This window comes from Spodoptera frugiperda, chromosome 5, assembly GCF_023101765.2.
Source record: "Spodoptera frugiperda isolate SF20-4 chromosome 5, AGI-APGP_CSIRO_Sfru_2.0, whole genome shotgun sequence".
Lineage (NCBI taxonomy): Eukaryota > Metazoa > Arthropoda > Insecta > Lepidoptera > Noctuidae > Spodoptera > Spodoptera frugiperda.
In genome coordinates this window covers 9000667-9020979 of record NC_064216.1, presented here as the reverse complement: position 1 = coordinate 9020979, position 20313 = coordinate 9000667, and the positions used below count along the sequence as shown (strand labels likewise).

At 36.7% G+C, this 20313-nt stretch overlaps 2 protein-coding genes across 2 annotated transcripts; one reads left to right on the top strand and one right to left on the bottom strand.

Moving 5' to 3' along the window:
* Nucleotides 1–18: 18 nt before the first annotated feature.
* On the bottom strand, nt 19–12344 carry LOC118272178 (DNA-directed RNA polymerase, mitochondrial). Its single transcript, XM_050693653.1, has 24 exons — nt 12079–12344; nt 11843–11953; nt 11162–11762; nt 10926–11066; nt 10673–10847; nt 9622–9732; nt 9172–9333; nt 8661–8990; nt 8251–8391; nt 7837–7955; nt 7358–7532; nt 6954–7075; nt 6136–6351; nt 5797–5946; nt 5320–5505; nt 4725–4934; nt 4181–4335; nt 3728–3879; nt 3355–3514; nt 2835–2964; nt 2401–2529; nt 1797–1968; nt 1447–1538; nt 19–1330 (listed from the first exon to the last, which is right to left on the bottom strand). The coding sequence occupies exons 1-24, from the start codon at nt 12224–12226 to the stop codon at nt 1204–1206; spliced, it is 4215 nt and encodes a 1404-aa protein (XP_050549610.1). The 5' UTR covers nt 12227–12344; the 3' UTR covers nt 19–1203.
* A 133-nt stretch (nt 12345–12477) lies between these two features.
* LOC126910688 (uncharacterized) lies at nt 12478–19781 on the top strand. The gene is made up of 14 exons (XM_050693684.1): nt 12478–12637; nt 12729–12810; nt 13184–13271; nt 13581–13683; nt 13943–14024; nt 14377–14473; nt 14857–15073; nt 15518–15599; nt 15888–15978; nt 16150–16258; nt 18233–18323; nt 18397–18493; nt 18570–18917; nt 19001–19781. The coding sequence occupies exons 1-14, from the start codon at nt 12616–12618 to the stop codon at nt 19763–19765; spliced, it is 2274 nt and encodes a 757-aa protein (XP_050549641.1). The 5' UTR covers nt 12478–12615; the 3' UTR covers nt 19766–19781.
* The last annotated feature ends 532 nt before the right edge of the window (nt 19782–20313 follow it).

Below are 20313 nucleotides of genomic sequence, written 5' to 3'. Positions count from 1 at the left end.
AAATTAAAACAAAATAAATAAATTCAGCTTCATTTATTGTTCATCTACTAGCAATCACAGTTTATTATTGCAACTTGCAACATTATTGCAACTTGGCGACAAGAAATCTCCAACAAGATTATATCAACTTTGTCAATATTTGGTTCACTACTTATGATTTATATAAACAAATACAATGGACAAGTCAGCGAGCTTTGTCGCTTATATTAACCAAATATAATTAATATAATATTAACACAGCAATTTTTGTACTCTACAAGAGTAAACTAAAACAATATTACTTTAAGTTATTTGTACGATAATCTAAACTGAATACGGGCAGTAGTAATAATAATAAGGCAGTTGAAATTTGTATTTGTGTAAAGTAGATAAGGTTCACTTTTACTTTAAACCTTTAGGCAGTTTTTATGTCACGGCAGGTTTTGCAAAACCAGTCTTTATTTACATGTCTGACGATTGATATTTCAGTGAGACATTTGATACGTATTCACTTAGGAAATTAAATAAGATTTTCGTACAAATAACTACATTCGTAACTACACTATAAAACATTTGAGACAATAAAGAGTAATCAACACAAAGCCAGTCTCAAGAAATCAATGGAAGAATAAAATATAAGAATGTACAAAATTTCTCAGCAGTTACCAACAGTAACATTTTATTAGAAAATTACAAAAGACCTAACAATATTCAAATAACCACCACGTGTTCACCTTCAGTCTATCTCTAGTTCCTTACATGGCAACACTTCAATTTATAGCCGCCATTTTGGAATTTCTCATTCGTAATTCAAAACCCGTATCAGGGTTGCCATTTCTCCGTGGACTTCCTTTTGTCTTTTCCATCTTTTTTAGCGTATCTTCCCTTATTTTTTATGTGTCAGTAAGTTTAAGAATATTAAGTTAATTTCTTGGAACTTTTAACAGACGGCAATCAAGTTTTAAGTAGATTAGGCAAAACAATAACGTTCCCGCCTCTAGCATTTCTAACCGACTTATTTGATATTAAGTAATCATTTCATAATACTATATTTTTCAAATACATATTTCGAGTTATTAATGGAAAATTAAGCTCTGCGTTATTTTAATCACTAACATAATTAAGAGGTAGGGAGCTACTAGTTAAGGTAGGATTAAGTTTTGGTCATCAATGTGATGTCACATTCACAATATTTCTTTGTGTTTCGATTCAATCCGTATTCCTTTAACTGAAGAAGTAGACAGACTTTAGTACGCTGTTGAGGTCGAAGTCTCCTTTACTGGGCACTTGTTGTAGAAGTTTGTTGACGCGCTTCTTGTTCGCCGCGCCCACGCTTCTGTCCTCCAGTTCACTGGAAAGCATTAAAAACTTACATATAACGAGAGCCCTCACAAGAAATGTACATATTTCCAGTAATATTATATCTAGAGAGTATTATCGTTATTTTATTTATACGGACAAACTCACCTGTCGTCATAGCTGTATCGTTTTGTAAGGAATTCTGATAAGTCTTCTAGGATCGGTTGCGAGTGGAGAGCCACGAATTGTTCACGGCAAATCTGTTACAAAAAAAACGGTATAAAAACTTCAAAATAAAACGAACAATTTGACATTTCGAAGTGCAAAGTGATTGTGAATTGAATGTTATCTTTCAATGATAATAATATCTTCTGAATTGTTTCGTTGGGGGATCCAAAACAGCTGTTAATGTCCTTGAGAGGCGCCTGACTTCATTGTTTCAATGTTTAGGCTATCTATCATTGATCGTAGTTTTCATGAGTTCAGTGATTGGATAAGTGTGAAAATAATGTGTTTACCTTATTCATAATATCGACGGTGTTTGGATGCGTCCAGAAGCAGTCGTGTACGGAGACGAAGGTGACGGCGGCGGCCTCGCAGTGCAGGCCCGTCAGCATCATGTGCGACGAGTCCAGCGAGTGGATGAAGTTCGGCGGGAACGCGTTGCGCTGCTTCATTGTACACGGACGTCTGGATAAAGAGGTGCTTTTGTTATTAACTGGTGGACCTTGCGAACTTTGTTTCGCCTTGGAAATATTTCTGCGGATGTTTGTTATTTTTTTCTTACACAAGAATCCCAACTTGTTTAGAAATAACGAAATCGGTTCAGTTGTACTCGAGATTTACGCCTAGCAACACATTTTACGATTTATTTTTATATTATAGATCTGTTACTAAAGGGCGATGGGGATGTGTTAAAAGAAATCCTGTCTTAATGATCTAGTTGACACCATGATCGAAATAAGAGTTTAGAAAGACGGATAGAGACAATTTTAAGTTTCCTAACACACTTAAAACCATGTCCTCAACTGCTTGCTAAAAGTGTATTACGAAAATGTACTTTATGTTGTGAGCCATTCAAACTTGGTCTTTAATATACCTAGATCTACGGAGTATACTCACTGATGCTGGTCTAAAGCCGGTCGGTACTGTCCCTGGGAAGGCCCGGCCCTCCTGTAGTAAGGTTGTACTACCGGTAATCCCAGTGGAGTCACCCATTCTACACTCTCGCCGCATACCGCTGATATTAGTCTGTAAAGGAAAATTATGGTATAAAGTATTTTATTTTTAATTATTATACAATAAATATATTATGACGAGAGATAATTTAGCTTCCGTCTACTAAAACATAGAAAAGTATAATGGAGATACGATTTCAATGTTGTAAGCGCAGAAATATTTATGCAGAAAAGTACTGAATAGATTGGGATGCTGTTTTAATAAAGACTGATGACAATCTGGTCAAATTCACATTTATTTTTATCAAGAATGTAAGAATGTGTGACAAAGAAACAAAATGCCAAAGAATATACGCATTACAGTGTAAATAAACTCACTTGGCGCAATCAGTGAACCAGTCCTGTATGAGCTTGGTGGAGGTGAACATCTCGCGCAGACTGTCGAACGTCTTCGTCGTCAGGTACTGCGAGCACGCCCACACCTGCTCCTTCGGGAACTCCTCTATGTCTGCAAACCAGATAATGCCCATATTAAAATTATTTTACTAACGAGACCGGCTCCAATGGAGTGAAACCACAGAAAACCGACGTGAAACAACGCTTGCGTGGTGTTTCGTTGCGTGAGTGAGGTTACTGGAGGTTCAATTATCCCTTTCCCAATCTTCCCAATCACCGATTCCCCAACAACTCTTAAATACTAACCCACAACAGGCTGGCAACGCACTTTATTGACTGCTTACCATCAGTCATCCGTTTGCTCGTTTACCGGCTATAACCGTAAAAAAAAACTTTAGTCATGAAGATTGGATGTTATCGTTGTATACTATCCCTTCTCATTTGTCTACACTCGAGGAATAAAAGATGTGATAATATGTACAATCAAAGGAGAATACCTTACCTTTCAGTTGCTTAGCGATCTGCAATCTAGCTCCAAACTTGGTGACTCCGTACACAGTGGTCATGACAGTTTGTTTGATGACCTTCCTTCGCACGAAGTTCTCCAGGATAATAGCTGCTGGTACACCGGCTGCCGCGTCTCGAACTCTCATTTCTTCCACCTGTGTGTAAAGTTTGGAACGTCTGTTAACATTATTAGCTTGGAAAAGGGTCTTGTAATATTTGATACGAGGTAGCTTGAGTAATTTCAAGTCACTCCCGGGGACCTATAGTCATAATATCCGTTATGTAACCATAGTCTATGAAAGACTTAAAATCTCATTTCAAGCCAGATTTCTACAATAATAACTCAAAAAGCCCAGTATTGTAGTTACCAGTGCGGCGACGGCGCTGTAGACGTCCTGCGGGCGGGCGAGGGGCGCGAGGTTGACTGCGCGCGCGCCGGCCGCGTCCCCGCCCAGCGCCGCGTAGTGCTGCAGACCGTTGCACGACCCGTCCTGGTGCACCGGGAACCCGCACAGGTACTCTGCACGGGACAACATATTATATACAGACTGACTTATTACCAAAAGTGCTAGGCTAAATATCAACCTAAAGTTACAAGAATTTAGTCAAAACCATAGTATTGACTGCCCATTGCTAAAAGGAGAAAATTTTGTTTAGAAATATTAATTTTCTAGCTAATAACAATAAATTAAAAACAATGCCCCTTTTTCAAGTGGGGTAAAACTAAATCAACAATCGGTTACACATAGTTAGGAGTTCTTATCACCAATATTGACATGTTACTACGTAAACCCGTTAAAAAATAGAAAAAAAAAATGTACCTTCATGGTTAGGCGATCGTACAGCGTTGGCGATCTCCATACAACAGGCGAGTGTCTGCCAGGGCTCCTCGGACTCCGCCCACCATTGCTCGCCGTCCAGCGGACGGTCTGCTGAGTCCAGGATCTTGTCCATTATACTGTCTGCGTACGCTAGTCTATTGGATGAAAAAAATAGTTACTTTATTTAGTAACTCAAAACTAAACTTTAAAGTATGGGTTAAATATGATTGAATTATATTTCTGATTTAAATTTGATTGAAAGTATGTATGCATTAAAATGTTTGGTCGAGGAATATGAAGCCATTACACGTGGTGTAGTAGCTAGTCATTCAGTTTGATTTTGCTAGAGAATATATTATACATAATTTTATACGCAATTTCTCTATATACACAAATAAATTACTGATCATTAGTTTCGCTAAAACTCTAGAACGGCTGGACTGATTTTGATCTTAAGTAATTTGTGGAAGTCCAGGGGATTTTTTTGAGACAGTACGAAGTTTGCCGGTTCGGCTAGTAAAGAAATAAAGTAGCGACAACGCACCTCTCCTCGACGGTGCTCTTCTTCATGGTCCCGGTGAGGTTGACGGCGTGTAGCTTGAGCCAGCGCAGTCCGCGCGGTCCGAGCGACTGCGGGCGCGCGAAGGCCAGCAGCGCGCGCTGCCAGTCCGCGCCCAGCGCCGACACGTGCGGGCCCACCGCGTACACGCGCCCGCGGAAGTCCAGGTTGTGCGGCAGCCAGAACACTGAATCCCTGCGGGACCATACAACCATTTACTTCACTTACATATACATATTATATATGGAACAAACATCAACTGTTTGATAGTTAGATCCATGAAAACTTGTCTAGAAATTAAGTTAGTTTTAAAATCAGATTTACGTGTATTATTATAAGTTACAAATATCCTACTATACTCATAGAAATAAGCACACATTTACAATGAAATAAGAGCCAACAAAAAAAAATATTAACACTAACTGAAAGAAATATAAAATCTATTTTTCTAAAGACATGTTAGACTATTACACTCCTCTCTAAAATTAAATCTCTGCTCACGTTTTCATTAATTTATTCTATAGCAAAAAAAATCTAATAGACTAAAAAAGTTATAATATAACATAAAAGTTCAAATTACCTATAATGATTAGCGAGCGACAGTTTATAGAGCGCGTCACACCACAGCGAGTGCATCTCTGCGCGCGCCCGGTTGATGGCGACGCGGCGCTTGAACGCGGCCGCCGCGTCCGACCCCGTTTGGAACTGAGACGTGTCTAGTTTCGATGACGGAGGAGCTATGTCCAACTTCTTGTTGCCACCTTCCCTGTTACACAAATATTATGTAAGTGTTAGAATGATTGTAAAACTTTAATAAATTTCTGCTTACGTCATTGAGCTTAATGTGAATCTTATTTTCAGGATTAGGATAATGAGAGAAATATCAAAATCCTTTACATTGTAAAATTTCGACGAATTAAGTGAGAGGACTTAATTCTGCACTAGAGCCATCTGGCCAACGCAAATTGAATTAAAAACTCGTGAGAATGTTACTTGTGCTTACACAAACAATTGCTAATAATAGTTATTCATTACATAGTAAATAAATATGTCTTACCTGAATATTTTGATCTGCAAGTCGAGTATAGGTTTGTTGATGACCCAGGGCACCTCACCCAGTTGGTTGAGACTGTCCAGTACTGGGTACAAGCTCTCCGGCGGAGCAGACTCAAGGCGCTTCCATTGACTCATTACGTAGAATGGCATTCTAGTTGAAGAAAGTAAAATATATTAGCGCTAGTGTCGCTTTTGACCAAAAGTGGAGTTGCTGATAACCTTTCAGTGCAGGATATGAATGTTTTTATGTTTTTTTCATGACTGGGGATACCTACTTAGATCAATAAAAAATTGCCTAGCTTTTTAGGCGAAAGACTATAGGTATATAAAGTATAGGTACCTGACGAAGGGTGTAGGAGTGACAAGATAGGCCCCCTTGGCGGGCGAGGCCCAGGGCGCGGGCGGCGCGGCGGTGGGGGTGAGCGCGGCGCGCATGCGCAGGCCGGGCGCGGCGGCGCCGGCCCACAGCCGCGCCAGCACGGGGTGCGGCTTCAGCTCCAGCCGCACCACGCGCGCCCACGGACGGTGCACCTTGTACACCGCCGGGAGCTTCTTCCTGCGATACGAGTAGTTTTTCATTAGCCTCCTGAGGCGTTTTGCCTTTCAAAAAATAGTGTTTAATCAACACAAGAAATTCTTTTTCGTCCATTTTTTTAAATATATTCGACATCTTTGATTCAAGCAAATGCCAAACACAAAGAAATAGACCGATCTGGCTGAAACTTGGTGTGTGTTCTTCCAAGAGTCAAAGATCTCGATACGCACCAGTAGTGCTATCTTTCTGACTTTGCACGGACTTTTCAAACGACTCCAGTACATACTCAGTGTCAACTACAACACTCCATCCTTCATTTAAATAAAGAACAACATTTTCAACGAATCTGTTGATTAATATTGGACTTCATTACAAAACTATAAAGTTAAAATTCTATTACAGAAATGACAATAGATTGACTCTGAGGCTGATTGCATGCTACATTCGACGAAGATTACGCCCCGAGACCTGAGTGAATATGTTGCTCATTAGCAACCAACTTGGGGCTTGCCCGTTGGCAAACGAGCTCTATCATAAGCATCATTATTTACAATCACGCAAGACAGTAGCCAAACGTAAAAAAGTATCCCATTGAAAAAGAAAATAAAGTAATTATTACTCACTCTTTAGCAGCTTTACTCTTGAACATGTTAACGTCAATCTTCACATCATTAATGATAATGTTGTACAGGAACTTGCCGACATTCTGTTTCATTTCCATCGGCCATTGAGTCTCCTCGATATCCTAAACAAATATTGACCATAAAAAAATAACTAAAAAGACAAAATACTAATGTTTGACGAGTCAACTCAACTAGTTTCAAACCACGCTAGGGGCTCATAGTCACGCACAGCATTATAAACGATGCCCCATTTGTTGCGTCAAACAGTTACATAAGCCGCAGAAGGTATAATTATTATTATTTAAAAACTGATGTAAAGTATTTTTGAATCTTATTCCACAGTTTCAAGGTTGACTTTACACTGAATCGTCTAAGATCCACAGTTATAATGGTAGTAAACTCACCAAGCTAGCCCCCTCCCTGTGCATATGTACGAGTGCCTGCCAGGCCTGGCGTCCGTTGTAGGGCGCGCCCGTCCCGTCCACCGAGCGTCGGTTCACGTACCATTCACAGTACTTCTCGTACACACGCTCTATCTTCTGTAGGATACCGTTACGACGATACTGCTCGATTTGGTATCTGAACAAAAGAAAATATATTATAAACTTTATGTCGACGGAATAAAGTTCACTTTGCGAAGGGGCTTTATACAAAAAAACAATAAAGAATAATAGAAAAACAATAAAACAATAAAGAAACCTTATATTCCTGGATTAAGATTTACTTACTTTGCTATATACACTTATTCAAAGAAAAATCGACTGGCTTACTCAAAATATAAAATTAAGAATTAACAGCTAAGACCATCCAAGTTATACCTTTCAGAGACAAACTGTCGCTTCACAAACACACGTTGTTACAAGAGAAGTATTGAATAACTTACTTTTGATAGACTTGTGTTCCTAGATCTCTCTGCAACAGTTTGAGTGTAGGGCTGTATGTTTCACTGCCATCCACGAGCTTGGTTAGTTCTCCCATTATTAGATCTACAAATTGGTCCACCTGTAACAATATCACACAATTTAACATAACTTTGGCATAAAGGCAATTCAATACACAATTCTCTGGAACTACTCTTCAACTGGTTCGAGTTTAGATTTTTTTTTTTTTTTGGTTCTAGATAGTTCGTACATCGAGGAAGACCACGAAACCAGGCTCATGATTATTAAAAATAATAAATCTACGTTTCTCGTTTTATAAGGCCACAAAAAGTTTATTAATATGGACGAGACTATTATTGTCTACAAATTCTTTAATTATACTTGTTGAATTGAAGGTACTAAAAAAAGTTGCTTACCTCTAAAACCTTAAGATATGGGTACAGCGTGATAGCAGTGTGTGACGCACTACTCTGCGACTTGAGCGTGCCGAGGTTGCGAATAAACGACTCCTTGATCACGCTGCGCCATTCCTTCTGCGTCTCTGCTAATTTGCTTCTCTGGGACACAAAAATTACTAGGTTAATCATCAATCATCAACAGCTCCTGACTGTCAACTGGGCCCTTAGGGGTTTGAGACATAAGTAATGTTTGCCACTAACTCCATACTTGGCTTGGGTTGGTGATCTTAGTTTGTAAGGTTCAAGTTTATCAGAGAGTACTTTACGCGGTAAAAGAAGACTAACATCAGTTTCTACAGCACCCACGGGAAGTGGCATTTAACTTTTTAATCTTGTTAAACAAAAACAATTTAGTAATTATTACTTACACAAAACTTCACAGACTCCGACTCCTCATCTTTGACTCCAATATTTTGTATCTCAACTTCTCCCTTAATTTCTATATTCAATTGTTCTTTCCCCTTCTGGATCATTTCTTCTAAGGACAGTAGACCTTCAGCCGGTGACGTCATCAGGCCTTGTCTATTCTCGACTTTGTCTAATGTAATATTGTTAAGTAAGGAACAGTTGTAGTCTAGTACCGGGGCTGTGTATTGAGGTTGGAAGTCCGGTTCTATCCTATGTATGGCTTTTAATACTACTTCCCGTTGGTCATACAGGAATTTTGTTTTGTCCAGCAAATCGTTTAGTGATATGTCCTGAAAAAAATAAAAAGGTATTTTTAACTTGTCAGTTTAATTTTTATTTATAACTTTGTTTCCAAAGAATGAGCAAAAAGAATTTGGGCTGCAAAAGCACGGTAGCATTACATATTTTTGTTATAGCTCACAAGACCAAAAGCGATTACACAACAGAACAAATAAAATTGTAAAAAATTACCATTTGTTGCATCTGCTGTGTATAATCTTGAAGCAGTTCGACTTTGTCTTGTTCCTCACTCCGTTCTACACATTCGAACATCGCGGCAAACGTCTGTGGATTGGCTTTGACGCCATCATCAGACATATGTGAGAAGAGTTGTTTTGCATTATCTAGCATACCCTGTAAAGAATAAACAGCGTTAGTAAATCTTAGAATTATGGTGATAAAATATCGGCAAAGTGACGCAAATAAATAATAAATGCGCGATCACAATGGATGGAAAACCGGCTGCTGTATAACGTGTTCCGATTCTCGCAGGGAACACACTATTCACTAGCATGTGCTTGCAGAAAACAAATTGTTGGACTATTGTTCAGCAGGATATTAGTAAACAAATCATTCTCATTGCCTATTAAAGTAGTCTTAGAACTTCATATGGCGTGATATAAGCAGGATATTATTACTTACAGTGTACGCATAGCCATGTAGTAACGTGTTGTACACTTTGACGTCGTTGATCTTGGGATGGCTGGCGACTCTCGTGCCTCTCTGTCTGTAATACTGTAACACTTGGTGCGCCTGTAACAATCATGATTATTGATGTTTAACCTCTTTTCTGTTGGTCTGAGACACAATAACACATTGTGTCTCGCGTAAATCTTCGTTCCGGCACACCACGGGTTAATAAATTAAGGCTATAAAAGTGAAGTAAGTTCTATGTAATATGTTGCAGCTAGCTTATTAATATAAAAAAAATATATAAATATTTTGTAAATTATCAATGATAGCTTTTAAAGCTTAAAATTGAGACAGATGTAAAGAAAATAGTCTTTCCCCTAACTAGACATAGAACATCATAAATGTGCGAAAAGGTGTCTCTTCAGGAAATAAAGGTCATTATGATATTATGTATATTTAAAAAAATATATATATTGTTCGTGTTACAATTTCGGGATTACACTCAATCCTTCATCGTCTTCGCTTATCGTGTGACGCGAGTCGTCGGTCACCGACACCTTTGATAAGATAACAGAGATTTTCGCATAAAAACTAGGTTACAAAGATTCGTAAATATTTTGAATATTTTGTTTTTTTTTTAATTTAAAAACATTTGTAGAATTATTTTTATGCATTTTTTACATCGCTTCTTATGGTAGAGACCCAGCAATAGTTACTTAGATAAATAGACGCGACCTAGATACAGCGGTCAGGCGTTGACGTTATTATTGTGCTAATTGACACAGAAAGTAAATGCTAACGACCCTCAAACAACAATAGTTGACACACATTTTTAATAGAAACCACACTTTTAGACCAGTACTTTGTTGGATGTGAATGATTTTTCATGATTATATATTTTTTTTTAGCCATGATAATGACCATCGAATCATAATGGACATTATAATAAATAATGACATTACTCTCTTAGTAGAAAGCTCTAAAAAATTAAATAAAAATGTTAATATTTTCCAAGTAGACTAAAATTCTGGAAAAATGGTGAAGTATTCGAAATTCTTACCTCCTGTATCATGTTTAGTGAACAGAGGAGTTGCAGATGTGCAGTGAGCACTCGATGCAAGGATTCTTGCTTGCCTTGCCGCTCTACATCCTTGATGTCATGCTTCATACTCAACTCTTGCTTGGCTCTTCTCTTGTCGCGTTTTGCTTTCATTTTATCTCTCATTTCTTTCTTTCTGTAATAAAAATAATTTAGATTTATAATGAACAATTTTTGTATCCATCACTTTATTAAAGAAAATTATTACACTTACACCTGTTTAATTTTCAATGATTTAGCAGAAGTAGGTTCATGACTAGGTTCCATATCCAGGTATTCTGGGGTGTCTATTTCATTGTGCAGTGCTGGATCATCATAGATGTCTTCTATTGCTGGGTGTGCTAAGCCTTGTGCTCTGAAAGTATAGGAAATATTTAAATTACCAATGTTTTTAACAAAGAAATTGATACAGATGGTAAATAAATTAATAAATTAATGGAATATACTTACTGCATACTAGTTATGTGGCTCACAAGTTCTTGATCATAGCTATCTAAATGGTTATCTATAAAAAGTTCCCTGAACACAGCGTGAGGTCCCTTTGGCAAGTTATCCAAGTGTTCATTCATCTTGAGGTCAGTTTTACTAGATATTGTAGCACTCAGGTCAAACTCTTGAGTCAACCCTTCACTTATTGCATACCTAAGGTCTTGCAACTTCTGGTCATAAAGGGTAGCTTTTCGAAAATCATAGTAACTTTCTTTTACCATATCTATGTACTGTTTTGTCTTGAATTTGTCTTCAAAATTAGATATTGGATGGGTGGTGTAAACAAGTGCACATTTGTCATCTTCTAACATAATGTCTGAGGCGGCTGACTTCTCAGAACTAGTCTTTGCTGATGCCTTCTTAGGTGTTTTCTTTAAAATTTTGTCCCTAACTGTTTGAAGCAGTTCAGGGTCCACTTCAGCCACTTTCAAGTTCTTTGGAGTTTTTGTGGTAAGTTGATGTAACTGGCCAAGTGACACTGGACTAGAAGCTAACTTAGAAAGATGCACAGCTCGTAACTTGCTTATTGAAACCTTAGTTTCAGTCATAGCCTGTTCACCAACTAAAATAATAAAATAAAAAGGTTTAGCACAACTTATTTTCTATGCAAATGTCACTGATAAAAATGTAAACAAACCATACCTTCAAGTAACTCTGCATATTTCTGATAATTCTTACGTTTAGCCTTTTTTCTTAATGAACTGAGTAGATTAGCCGTTTTCGTAGACTGGTGTCTCACAGTGTATAGGTTTTCTACAAAAAGTATATTTATTAGAAATGTTATGCAACTGGATAACCTATATATAGTGCAAGTACTTATATTCTATTATACATAGTGGCTACATTAGATCACAGTTTGTATTATAAATACGATTTACCTGCACCCACACGGCCTAATAAAATCCTTCGGCAAAATGAACATTTTATTTCCGTATTTGACGTACTTTTCAATGTATTATTAGAAGGCAGTGAAACTCCATGTAAAGTACTTTGGTACAAATTCCTGGCATATGCAATTCGATGCATTGTCGCCAATTTAATTCAAAAATACAAGTAAATAGTGTAAAACATGCCGAAATGTGTAAAACCACGTGAAAATTGTAGGACGAATCGCAGAACCAAAATAATATCCTAGGGTTGTCCTCTTGTCATTCTTGTCAAAGTTAATCAAAGCTGTCATAAATATAACCCACGAATCGTAATTATACAGTTAGTCGATTTTATTATCGAGTTTAGTGTTGCAAGCCATTAAAATGTGTCATCTCTAAAATAAATATCAAAACAAATCGCCAACTTCACAACTTGTCATATTTTTATACAATTTGCTTATTTTCAATTTGTAATAAAGCAAATATTTGCATGTATTAAATCGTCTGAAAATAATTCGAACCCAATTAAAAACTTGTATCCATAATATGGAAGATAAAACCTTTACATGTGAGTTGTTTAGGCTTATTGGTCAATACGAAAGCAATTCGTTCTTATTTGATGAAGGATTCACTAAATGGGTATGTTTTATGTATTTCAGGGACATCTGACCTCAATAAGAGACTTTTCCAACTTCGTTTTGAGAATGATTGGCTTTTTAAAAGTAAAAAACAACCTTGGAAGTGAGTATCAAAACAAATGTTTCTATGTAGAGTTTGTAGAGTTACTCTAAGTAGAGTTTTCTTTCCAATTTTCTTCTGTGATTCAAATAAAGTGAGGGATCACAATTACTCTTCTGTTTTCATTACTATATAATCAACACTTCATCCTCACTGGAACACATATACTTCATACCTATTTTCTATTAAACTGTAAACAATAAAAATTACTGATGCATAACCCATAAACTGTTTATCTATATTTATTTGTTTCTTTTCTATTGTTCCAACACTGAATTGTTACAGGCCTTTTGTTTCCCATTATTTTAATTATGAATGTGAATTAAAAAAGAAAATGTAAAGCTATAAGAATAATGTTATTGTTTTTTAATTTCAGTGAATTTCGAAAATTGCTATTGGAAAATGGATTCCCAAATGAAATGACTATAGACCATGTTAGAAAGAAATGGTCTTACACTTATGATGTATGTATTTAACAATGAGTTAATTATTATGCAAACTAAACAATAGCCATAACACAACATTAACTGTTTTGAATACTTACTTAATTAATTACAAATGCCAGTAATTTTACACATATTATGTGAAGTATTATAAATAGAAAATAGCTGGACAGATTTTGATAAAGTTTGACTGAAAAAATGGATTGTATCTTAACACCTTTTATCTTTGCCAATATCAAATTGATATTATCAATATTATCCACATTTAGTAGGTATAGCAAGCAAAATGGGATGTTTAGTTACATTCTTAATTCACATAACTTGTTGCAGATGTACAAAACAGCAAAGAAAACAAATAACAAGAGTTGGAAATATTTTAAAATATTTGATAAGCATTTTGGTAATAATGAAATATTGGATAAGTATGAATCATGTAAGTATTTATATAATTTACCATTTTCTTATAAGAAATTCAAATAAGAATATATTGTCACACCATCTATCCCTGAAGGGGTAGGTAGAGGCATTTAATTAGGGCACATAATTGCCACTCTACAATGTACACCAACTTTTGTCATAGTCCATGCTTCATGAACAATACTTTTTTTAGTTTTTATTCCAAAGCCAAAACTAAAATTTATTATTATGTATAATTAGTCTAAAATAAGTTGTTTAAAAATATCTTCATACAGGGAATGATGAATGGCGGCTGAAATTAATAATCTGTGTGACAGAGACTAAGGAAATGAAGTTGGATCCTATGACTATGTGGAAGTAAGTATTATATAAATATCTTATTACTTTAATATTCATAGATGGATTAATATGTTTATTTGTACATGACTTACCTACAACACATGGATTCATATGAATAATACTCATCATCAACACATTTAGTACCAATTTTATTGTTTTTAATTATGTCTAATAAAAATATGCTGGTAATTACTAATTCTATATAACTCTTTCCATTAGGTAATAGGTATAACTTAAATATAGAAATCCATAATTATCACTGCTTTTTTTCACTCTCACCATTTTTAAGAAATAAACAAAAATAAAAATAATAAAAAAATAACTCCACTTTTATCTTTCCTAATACCTAATGATTTCTTTTTTTTTGTAGGACAGTTGAGAGAGCCATGCGATGTCAAGATCTGCCTCTGGACTGCTGTGTGCAAGACATGAAGGGACTGTGGCATCATATTAAAATTACTTTTGGTGTAAGTTCAATGTATAGAAAACAATTATTATATGGCTGTGCAACTGGCTGCCGTGCAACATGTCTGATTCCCGACGGAGCAACTCTTTGTTTGATCCACAAATTGTAGTTTCGGGTCTGGGCGTTATGTGTATGTGAACTTGTATGTTTGTAAAAGCATCTACGACATAGTAGAAAATAAGATAGTAGGGAAAAGCATTTTAAAAAAATACAATTACTGTTGAAAAATGGATGTTAAATTTTCATTTGCTCTGTCAACTGCTTCAATCATTCAAAAGGTTTGACCTGTTGAAAAGTAGGTGTTACATTCTACATTTATTCTTTTAATCGCGTTGAGGATTTTGAAGACGATCTATATGAAAACCATTTATACCATTGTTACAGAGAAAACATCGTATGAAACTAAAAAAGAGTTCTGAACGAAGCGAGTGGCCATTGTACGACACCATGTATTCTTACTTCGAGAAGTTTGAACCCGATGTTCTAACCAAGCTGGAGGAACAGGGCTCCTGTGGCAACAGAATGCCTTGTGCTAGATTCTTTAGACATAATAAAAAGAATAGCGATAAAAATGAGAATGAAACTGAAACTGAGTTTCAATGTAAGTATTGTTTTCATTGTTGAACTTAGTAATTTGATAATCACACAAGGGTTTTTATTCTGTAATTTTAGCATGATTTACAAATAGTTGTTCATATGTACGGGTCGGTAAAGATCGGCACAGGTATAATATTTTAATATAATCTATGCCGCCCAAGCGGCACCCGTTTCTTTTATAAGTGAGTATAACTGCGCCGATTGGTACGGTTCCGTATAAACCTGTTTCTTTATATCTGTTGACACCTTATTTAATTATTTATAATTGCAAAGATATAAAATTAGCAACATTTTGACGGCTGATTTACGTAACTTTTCAACGTCCGCTCGGTCATGTTGCTTTTGACTATGGGCTCCAGACAAGGTTTGAAACTAATCGAATTACTTTGTCAAACAGTCACTTGAGTAAGCTGTACAACATATTTCTTAAAAATATTGCATTGTACAGGGTCCAAGGATATCACAGAAACGTTTATCCAGATCAGATTGCAACACGATTGGCTGTTCAGACAGAAAAAATGGGCGTGGAAGTAAGATTAGTTTTAAAAGCTTTTTCATTCCACACTAAGATTTTGTCCTATGTCGTAGATACGTTACTAATTCCATAAGAACATCACACTACAACTAACACACATTTACTACTTCTTCATTTTTACTTTTAAAGACTACTTATAGACGTCACTTTGTCTAATAATCCATCTTCTTTATCAAGTCATCTTCTTTATCATCACCACCATGTCAGACATAACACGTCCACTGCTAATCATACTCCTACCCAACTTAAAAATAAATTATTAAATATTTATTATTTAAAACAGTGAGCTGCTGCAAATCATGATTGAGGAATATGGATTCCCTAAAACGTTGACATCAAGAGAATTGGGAAGAAAATGGGCGGCAACGTTTTCCGTAAGTATTACTAAGATGTATCAGCGATAACGTAAATTAATATCTACGTACGTAAATTCACGTCAATCATTCATACTATCTGTTAAAAATCTCCATAATCTCAATATATTTATGCGAGCTCGATTTTGAACCTTAAAGTTCAGATAATAAAGAAAAATATTATTTTGTCAGGAATATCAAAAGGCCAAGGCGACGAACAATAAGACTTGGGTTTACCACAACTTATTCGAGCTGTACTTGGGTGAATCATCAAACCTCAGTTTGAATCCACTCGTCGACTGTAAGTACACTTTCGCTCTCTTTAAACACTAAATTAGTATTTAAACATGTCAATAGCCTTTCAATGGCTCATATTTTAGCGACAACCTACGCAGCCATAAATTAGCAAGTTTTTTTTTTTCCTTTTAACACAACCTAATAGATGTTTATTATGTATTAGCGACCCGCCCCAGCTTCGCATGGGTGCAATAGAGATATATTATGCATATAAATCTTCCTCTTGAATCACTCTATCTATTAAAAAACCGCATCAAAATCCGTTGCGTAGTTTTAAACATTTAAGCATAGAAAGGGACTTAGAAATCGACTTTGTTTTATAAAATGTAGTGATACTACACTTTTAGAGTCAAGTAGGCTTTTCTTAACGGGCGAGTTAATCTGGGGGCACGGTAGTGCCCGAAAAGCCAAGCGAAGCGCAAACGCAAGGGCACTACCTACCTTTTCTCGAAGCGCTTCGTCGTATTTTTGAACCTTCATAACTTGAGTTTGGGTTATACCAGATAAACAAAATTTTCAGGATATAATGTCAGTGGTAGACTTAATAAACCTCTAAAGTTTCAATTGCATAGCTCTTATACTTTAGATTTTATTGATATCTAAAATACCCCGATTTCGTCACTCACTCACTCACTCACTCACTCACTGATGATCAACAAAATTCTTAAGGTACTTCCTGAAGTCCTAGAAAACTGAAATTTGGTATGTAAGCTAGTATTAGTACCCAAACAACAAAAAAATCCTAAAACTTGGAACTTTTACCCCCAACCCCTTAAACTAGGGGGTGAAAGTTTGTTCGAGACTTCCGCAACTTTTGACGCTAGAGGTCTGAATGCGGCCGCGGAGGGTAAAAATCTGAAATAGGGAAACTTAATTCCCTATTTCCTGCTTGACTGAAAATTATACACAAGTACATAGAACACAAACTTTTCATCAAATCAAAACATTATCCTACCCATAAGTACTTAGATATGAATAATATTACTATACTTCACTTCGGTAATTGTTTATTAATCAACCTATACTTTTGAACATAAGCATCGTAAGTATAGTATGCGCCAACGCCCGCCGCCTGCCCCCTCGTCCCCGCGCAGTAGCTAAAAATAATCGGCCCGTCAGCGAGCGCGGCACCCGAACGCGGGCAGACGCGCGAGGGCAGACGTCGTTGACGGTTGTCTCGTTGAATAGGACTGCTATCTCAGATGCACAAGAAATATACCCCAAAAAAAGAAAGAAAAAATGAGCGACAAAAAAATACTTGTGTTTGTCGCTCATTTTATCTTTCTATCATAAGCAACCTACAAAAAGAAATGAAATCCCACAAAAACATTTCATGTTAAATGTTGCCAAGACGAGACCATATAACTCGCACTGTCAAAAAGTAATCAGATCCCGTGTAGAGCCAAGTTTCTAACCCTACATGCCCAGACCTAAATCGATAAGCCCTAATTTCACACTCAAGTTACGGGGAAATTCTACAGCCATAGCTCGTACTGCGTAGTTTGTAGCGCGTAGCAGTGTTTTTACGCTATAATCTCGTAGGCGTGCAAACCTTGGACGTAACTGGCGAGTCGGCCGCACGGACTTTTTGCTATTCGTCATATGGGCTTGAGCTTAAAAATCTATTCAATCTTCTAAACTCTTTCCGTGCGGCCAACTCGCCAGTTACGTCCAAGGTTTGCACGCCTACGAGATTATAGCGTAAAAACACTGCTACGCGCTACGAACTACGCAGTACGAGCTATGGCTGTAGAATTTCCCCGTAACTTGAGTGTGAAATTAGGGCTTATCGATTTAGGTCTGGGCATGTAGGGTTAGAAACTTGGCTCTACACGGGATCTGATTACTTTTTGACAGTGCGAGCTATATGGTCTCGTCTTGGCAACATTTAACATGAAATGTTTTTGTGGGTTAAACACTGACCCAAAAACTATATAATACTTTTTCTAAATTATAATATAATATTTGTTTGATGAAGGGCAAGAAGAATGGGTGTTCAACTTAATCAGTGCCCGCACAGACCTGGAACACACATTCAGAAGTTTCAAGGATCCCCTGCATGGATGGCGGTATGTAACATGTGGTCATCACTATTTTAATGTAATTTTTATTGGAAAGTAATTGTTTTTCTTTTTCGTTTAGCGAGGTTGAAAAAGTATTAAGAAGTATCGGATTACCGTTGGACCACAGTTTATTGGATCTGCAAGAAATATGGCTTCATCTAATAAAAACATTTAAGGTAACATACCTACTTTGTATAGTAAAGTCTTGTGACATGTTGCCTAAAATTATTAAATTGTGCCTGTGTATTTTAGTGGAAAACAAAATTCGCAAATAAAGGCATCCTAAACGAGCAATGGCCTTACTTCGAAGCTATGAGTCGATATTCAGAGATACAAGAGAAAAAAGCAATTAAAAAGCAGAAAATTGAAGAGAGTGACCATTACGCTGATGCTGCAATTGACGATGATTTCGAAGATGACATGAAGTTATTAGACTTAAAACAGAAGATGCAGCTTCAAGTGAGGCCTAAGTTTGAAGAAGACGACTCCGATCGATGTCGGTCGTGCTCCAATCTGACGGCTTCCGTAAACATATTCGAACAAAAAGATGATGACGGATTTGATGTCGCTCACAAGCTAAAACTTATAGGAGGAATTGAGGTAAGGGAATATTCATTAGTAAATTATGTTCTACTGATGATCATATTGTAGTTAATAAATTTTTTTCCATCCTTTTATCCTAGGTCGAAAAAACAGATAATCTACCGTCCCAAATATGCCTAAGTTGCCTCGAAATACTAGAAAACGCTTACAAATTCAGACGGAAATGTCAAGATATTGATAAAATGCTCCGTGGCACTGCACGACATATCAAAGTAGAAGTGATTGACAAAAATGACCTTACTGAGACACACAATGATGACAATGGAGATGACAGTCATGATGCAAATGAAGTTGAAATCACCTATGAGCAGATATCCAGTGACATGGTAGAACAATTACAAAACGAAGTCAAACCCAAAATGAAAACGGAACAGGTTAGAAGAAAGAAGAAGAAAATGAAAAAATTAAGATACGATTACTGGAAAATATGCGAAATCTGCGGGAAAAATACTCGAAATCTGGTCAGCCATTTAGACACGCACTCCACCGACAAACTCTACTCCTGTAACGTGTGCGATAAAAAGTTTAAGTTCAAAAGTGGTTTGATCATACATAAAGCGGTCCACGATCCTACACCGCGGAAAACTTGCGAAGTATGTGGGAAAACGTTTCACATATTGGCTCAGTACAGAAGACATTTTGTGTATCACGCGAACGAGAGGAAATACGAATGTGAGACTTGTGGGAAGCGATTCAATACCTTAGATATATTAAAAGTGCATAACAGAACACACACGGACGAAAGACCGTTCAGCTGTCAAGAGTGTGGGAAAACATTCAGGACAGCCGGCTGCGTCAGTAGACATAGGAGAATTGTACATAGAAATATAAAAAAAGTTCAATAAATGTAAGGGAAGCGGCCTTGGTTGTCTGATTTACTAATCTTTAGATTGACCTTTTATCAGTTGAACTTGTACACACTTTGTTATCTTATTTTAATTTCTCTGAAGTTCCGTCTCAGTGATATAAAATACTACTAGTCTATTAGGTCTACAATCTTAATGATGATGATGATATACATTTTGCGAAGTAGTTAGTACCAAGTTAGCAAACTCTCAGTATCCAACGAGGCTAGAAAAATATAGCCGCATACTTCAAAGATAGCGCCTGGCGCCAACACTTGCGTATATTGACTTGACCGAAATCAAAAGAGCAATGTCCTGGCATAATTAACCTGATGTTTGTGATGGTATCATCGAGATTTGATTTTAATTAACAAGACTTTGTTATATGAACTTTATCGAGAACAGATCTTGTTGTATTAAGTAGGTTGAGGGTTCGAGGATTAGCAAAGAGCACATTGATTGATGGCGTCCAAAAATACAGACCTCTCAACCCTTGGAATGTTGATCGAAGTGTACGTGAGTAAGTGATTATAAGCAGGCGCATTGAG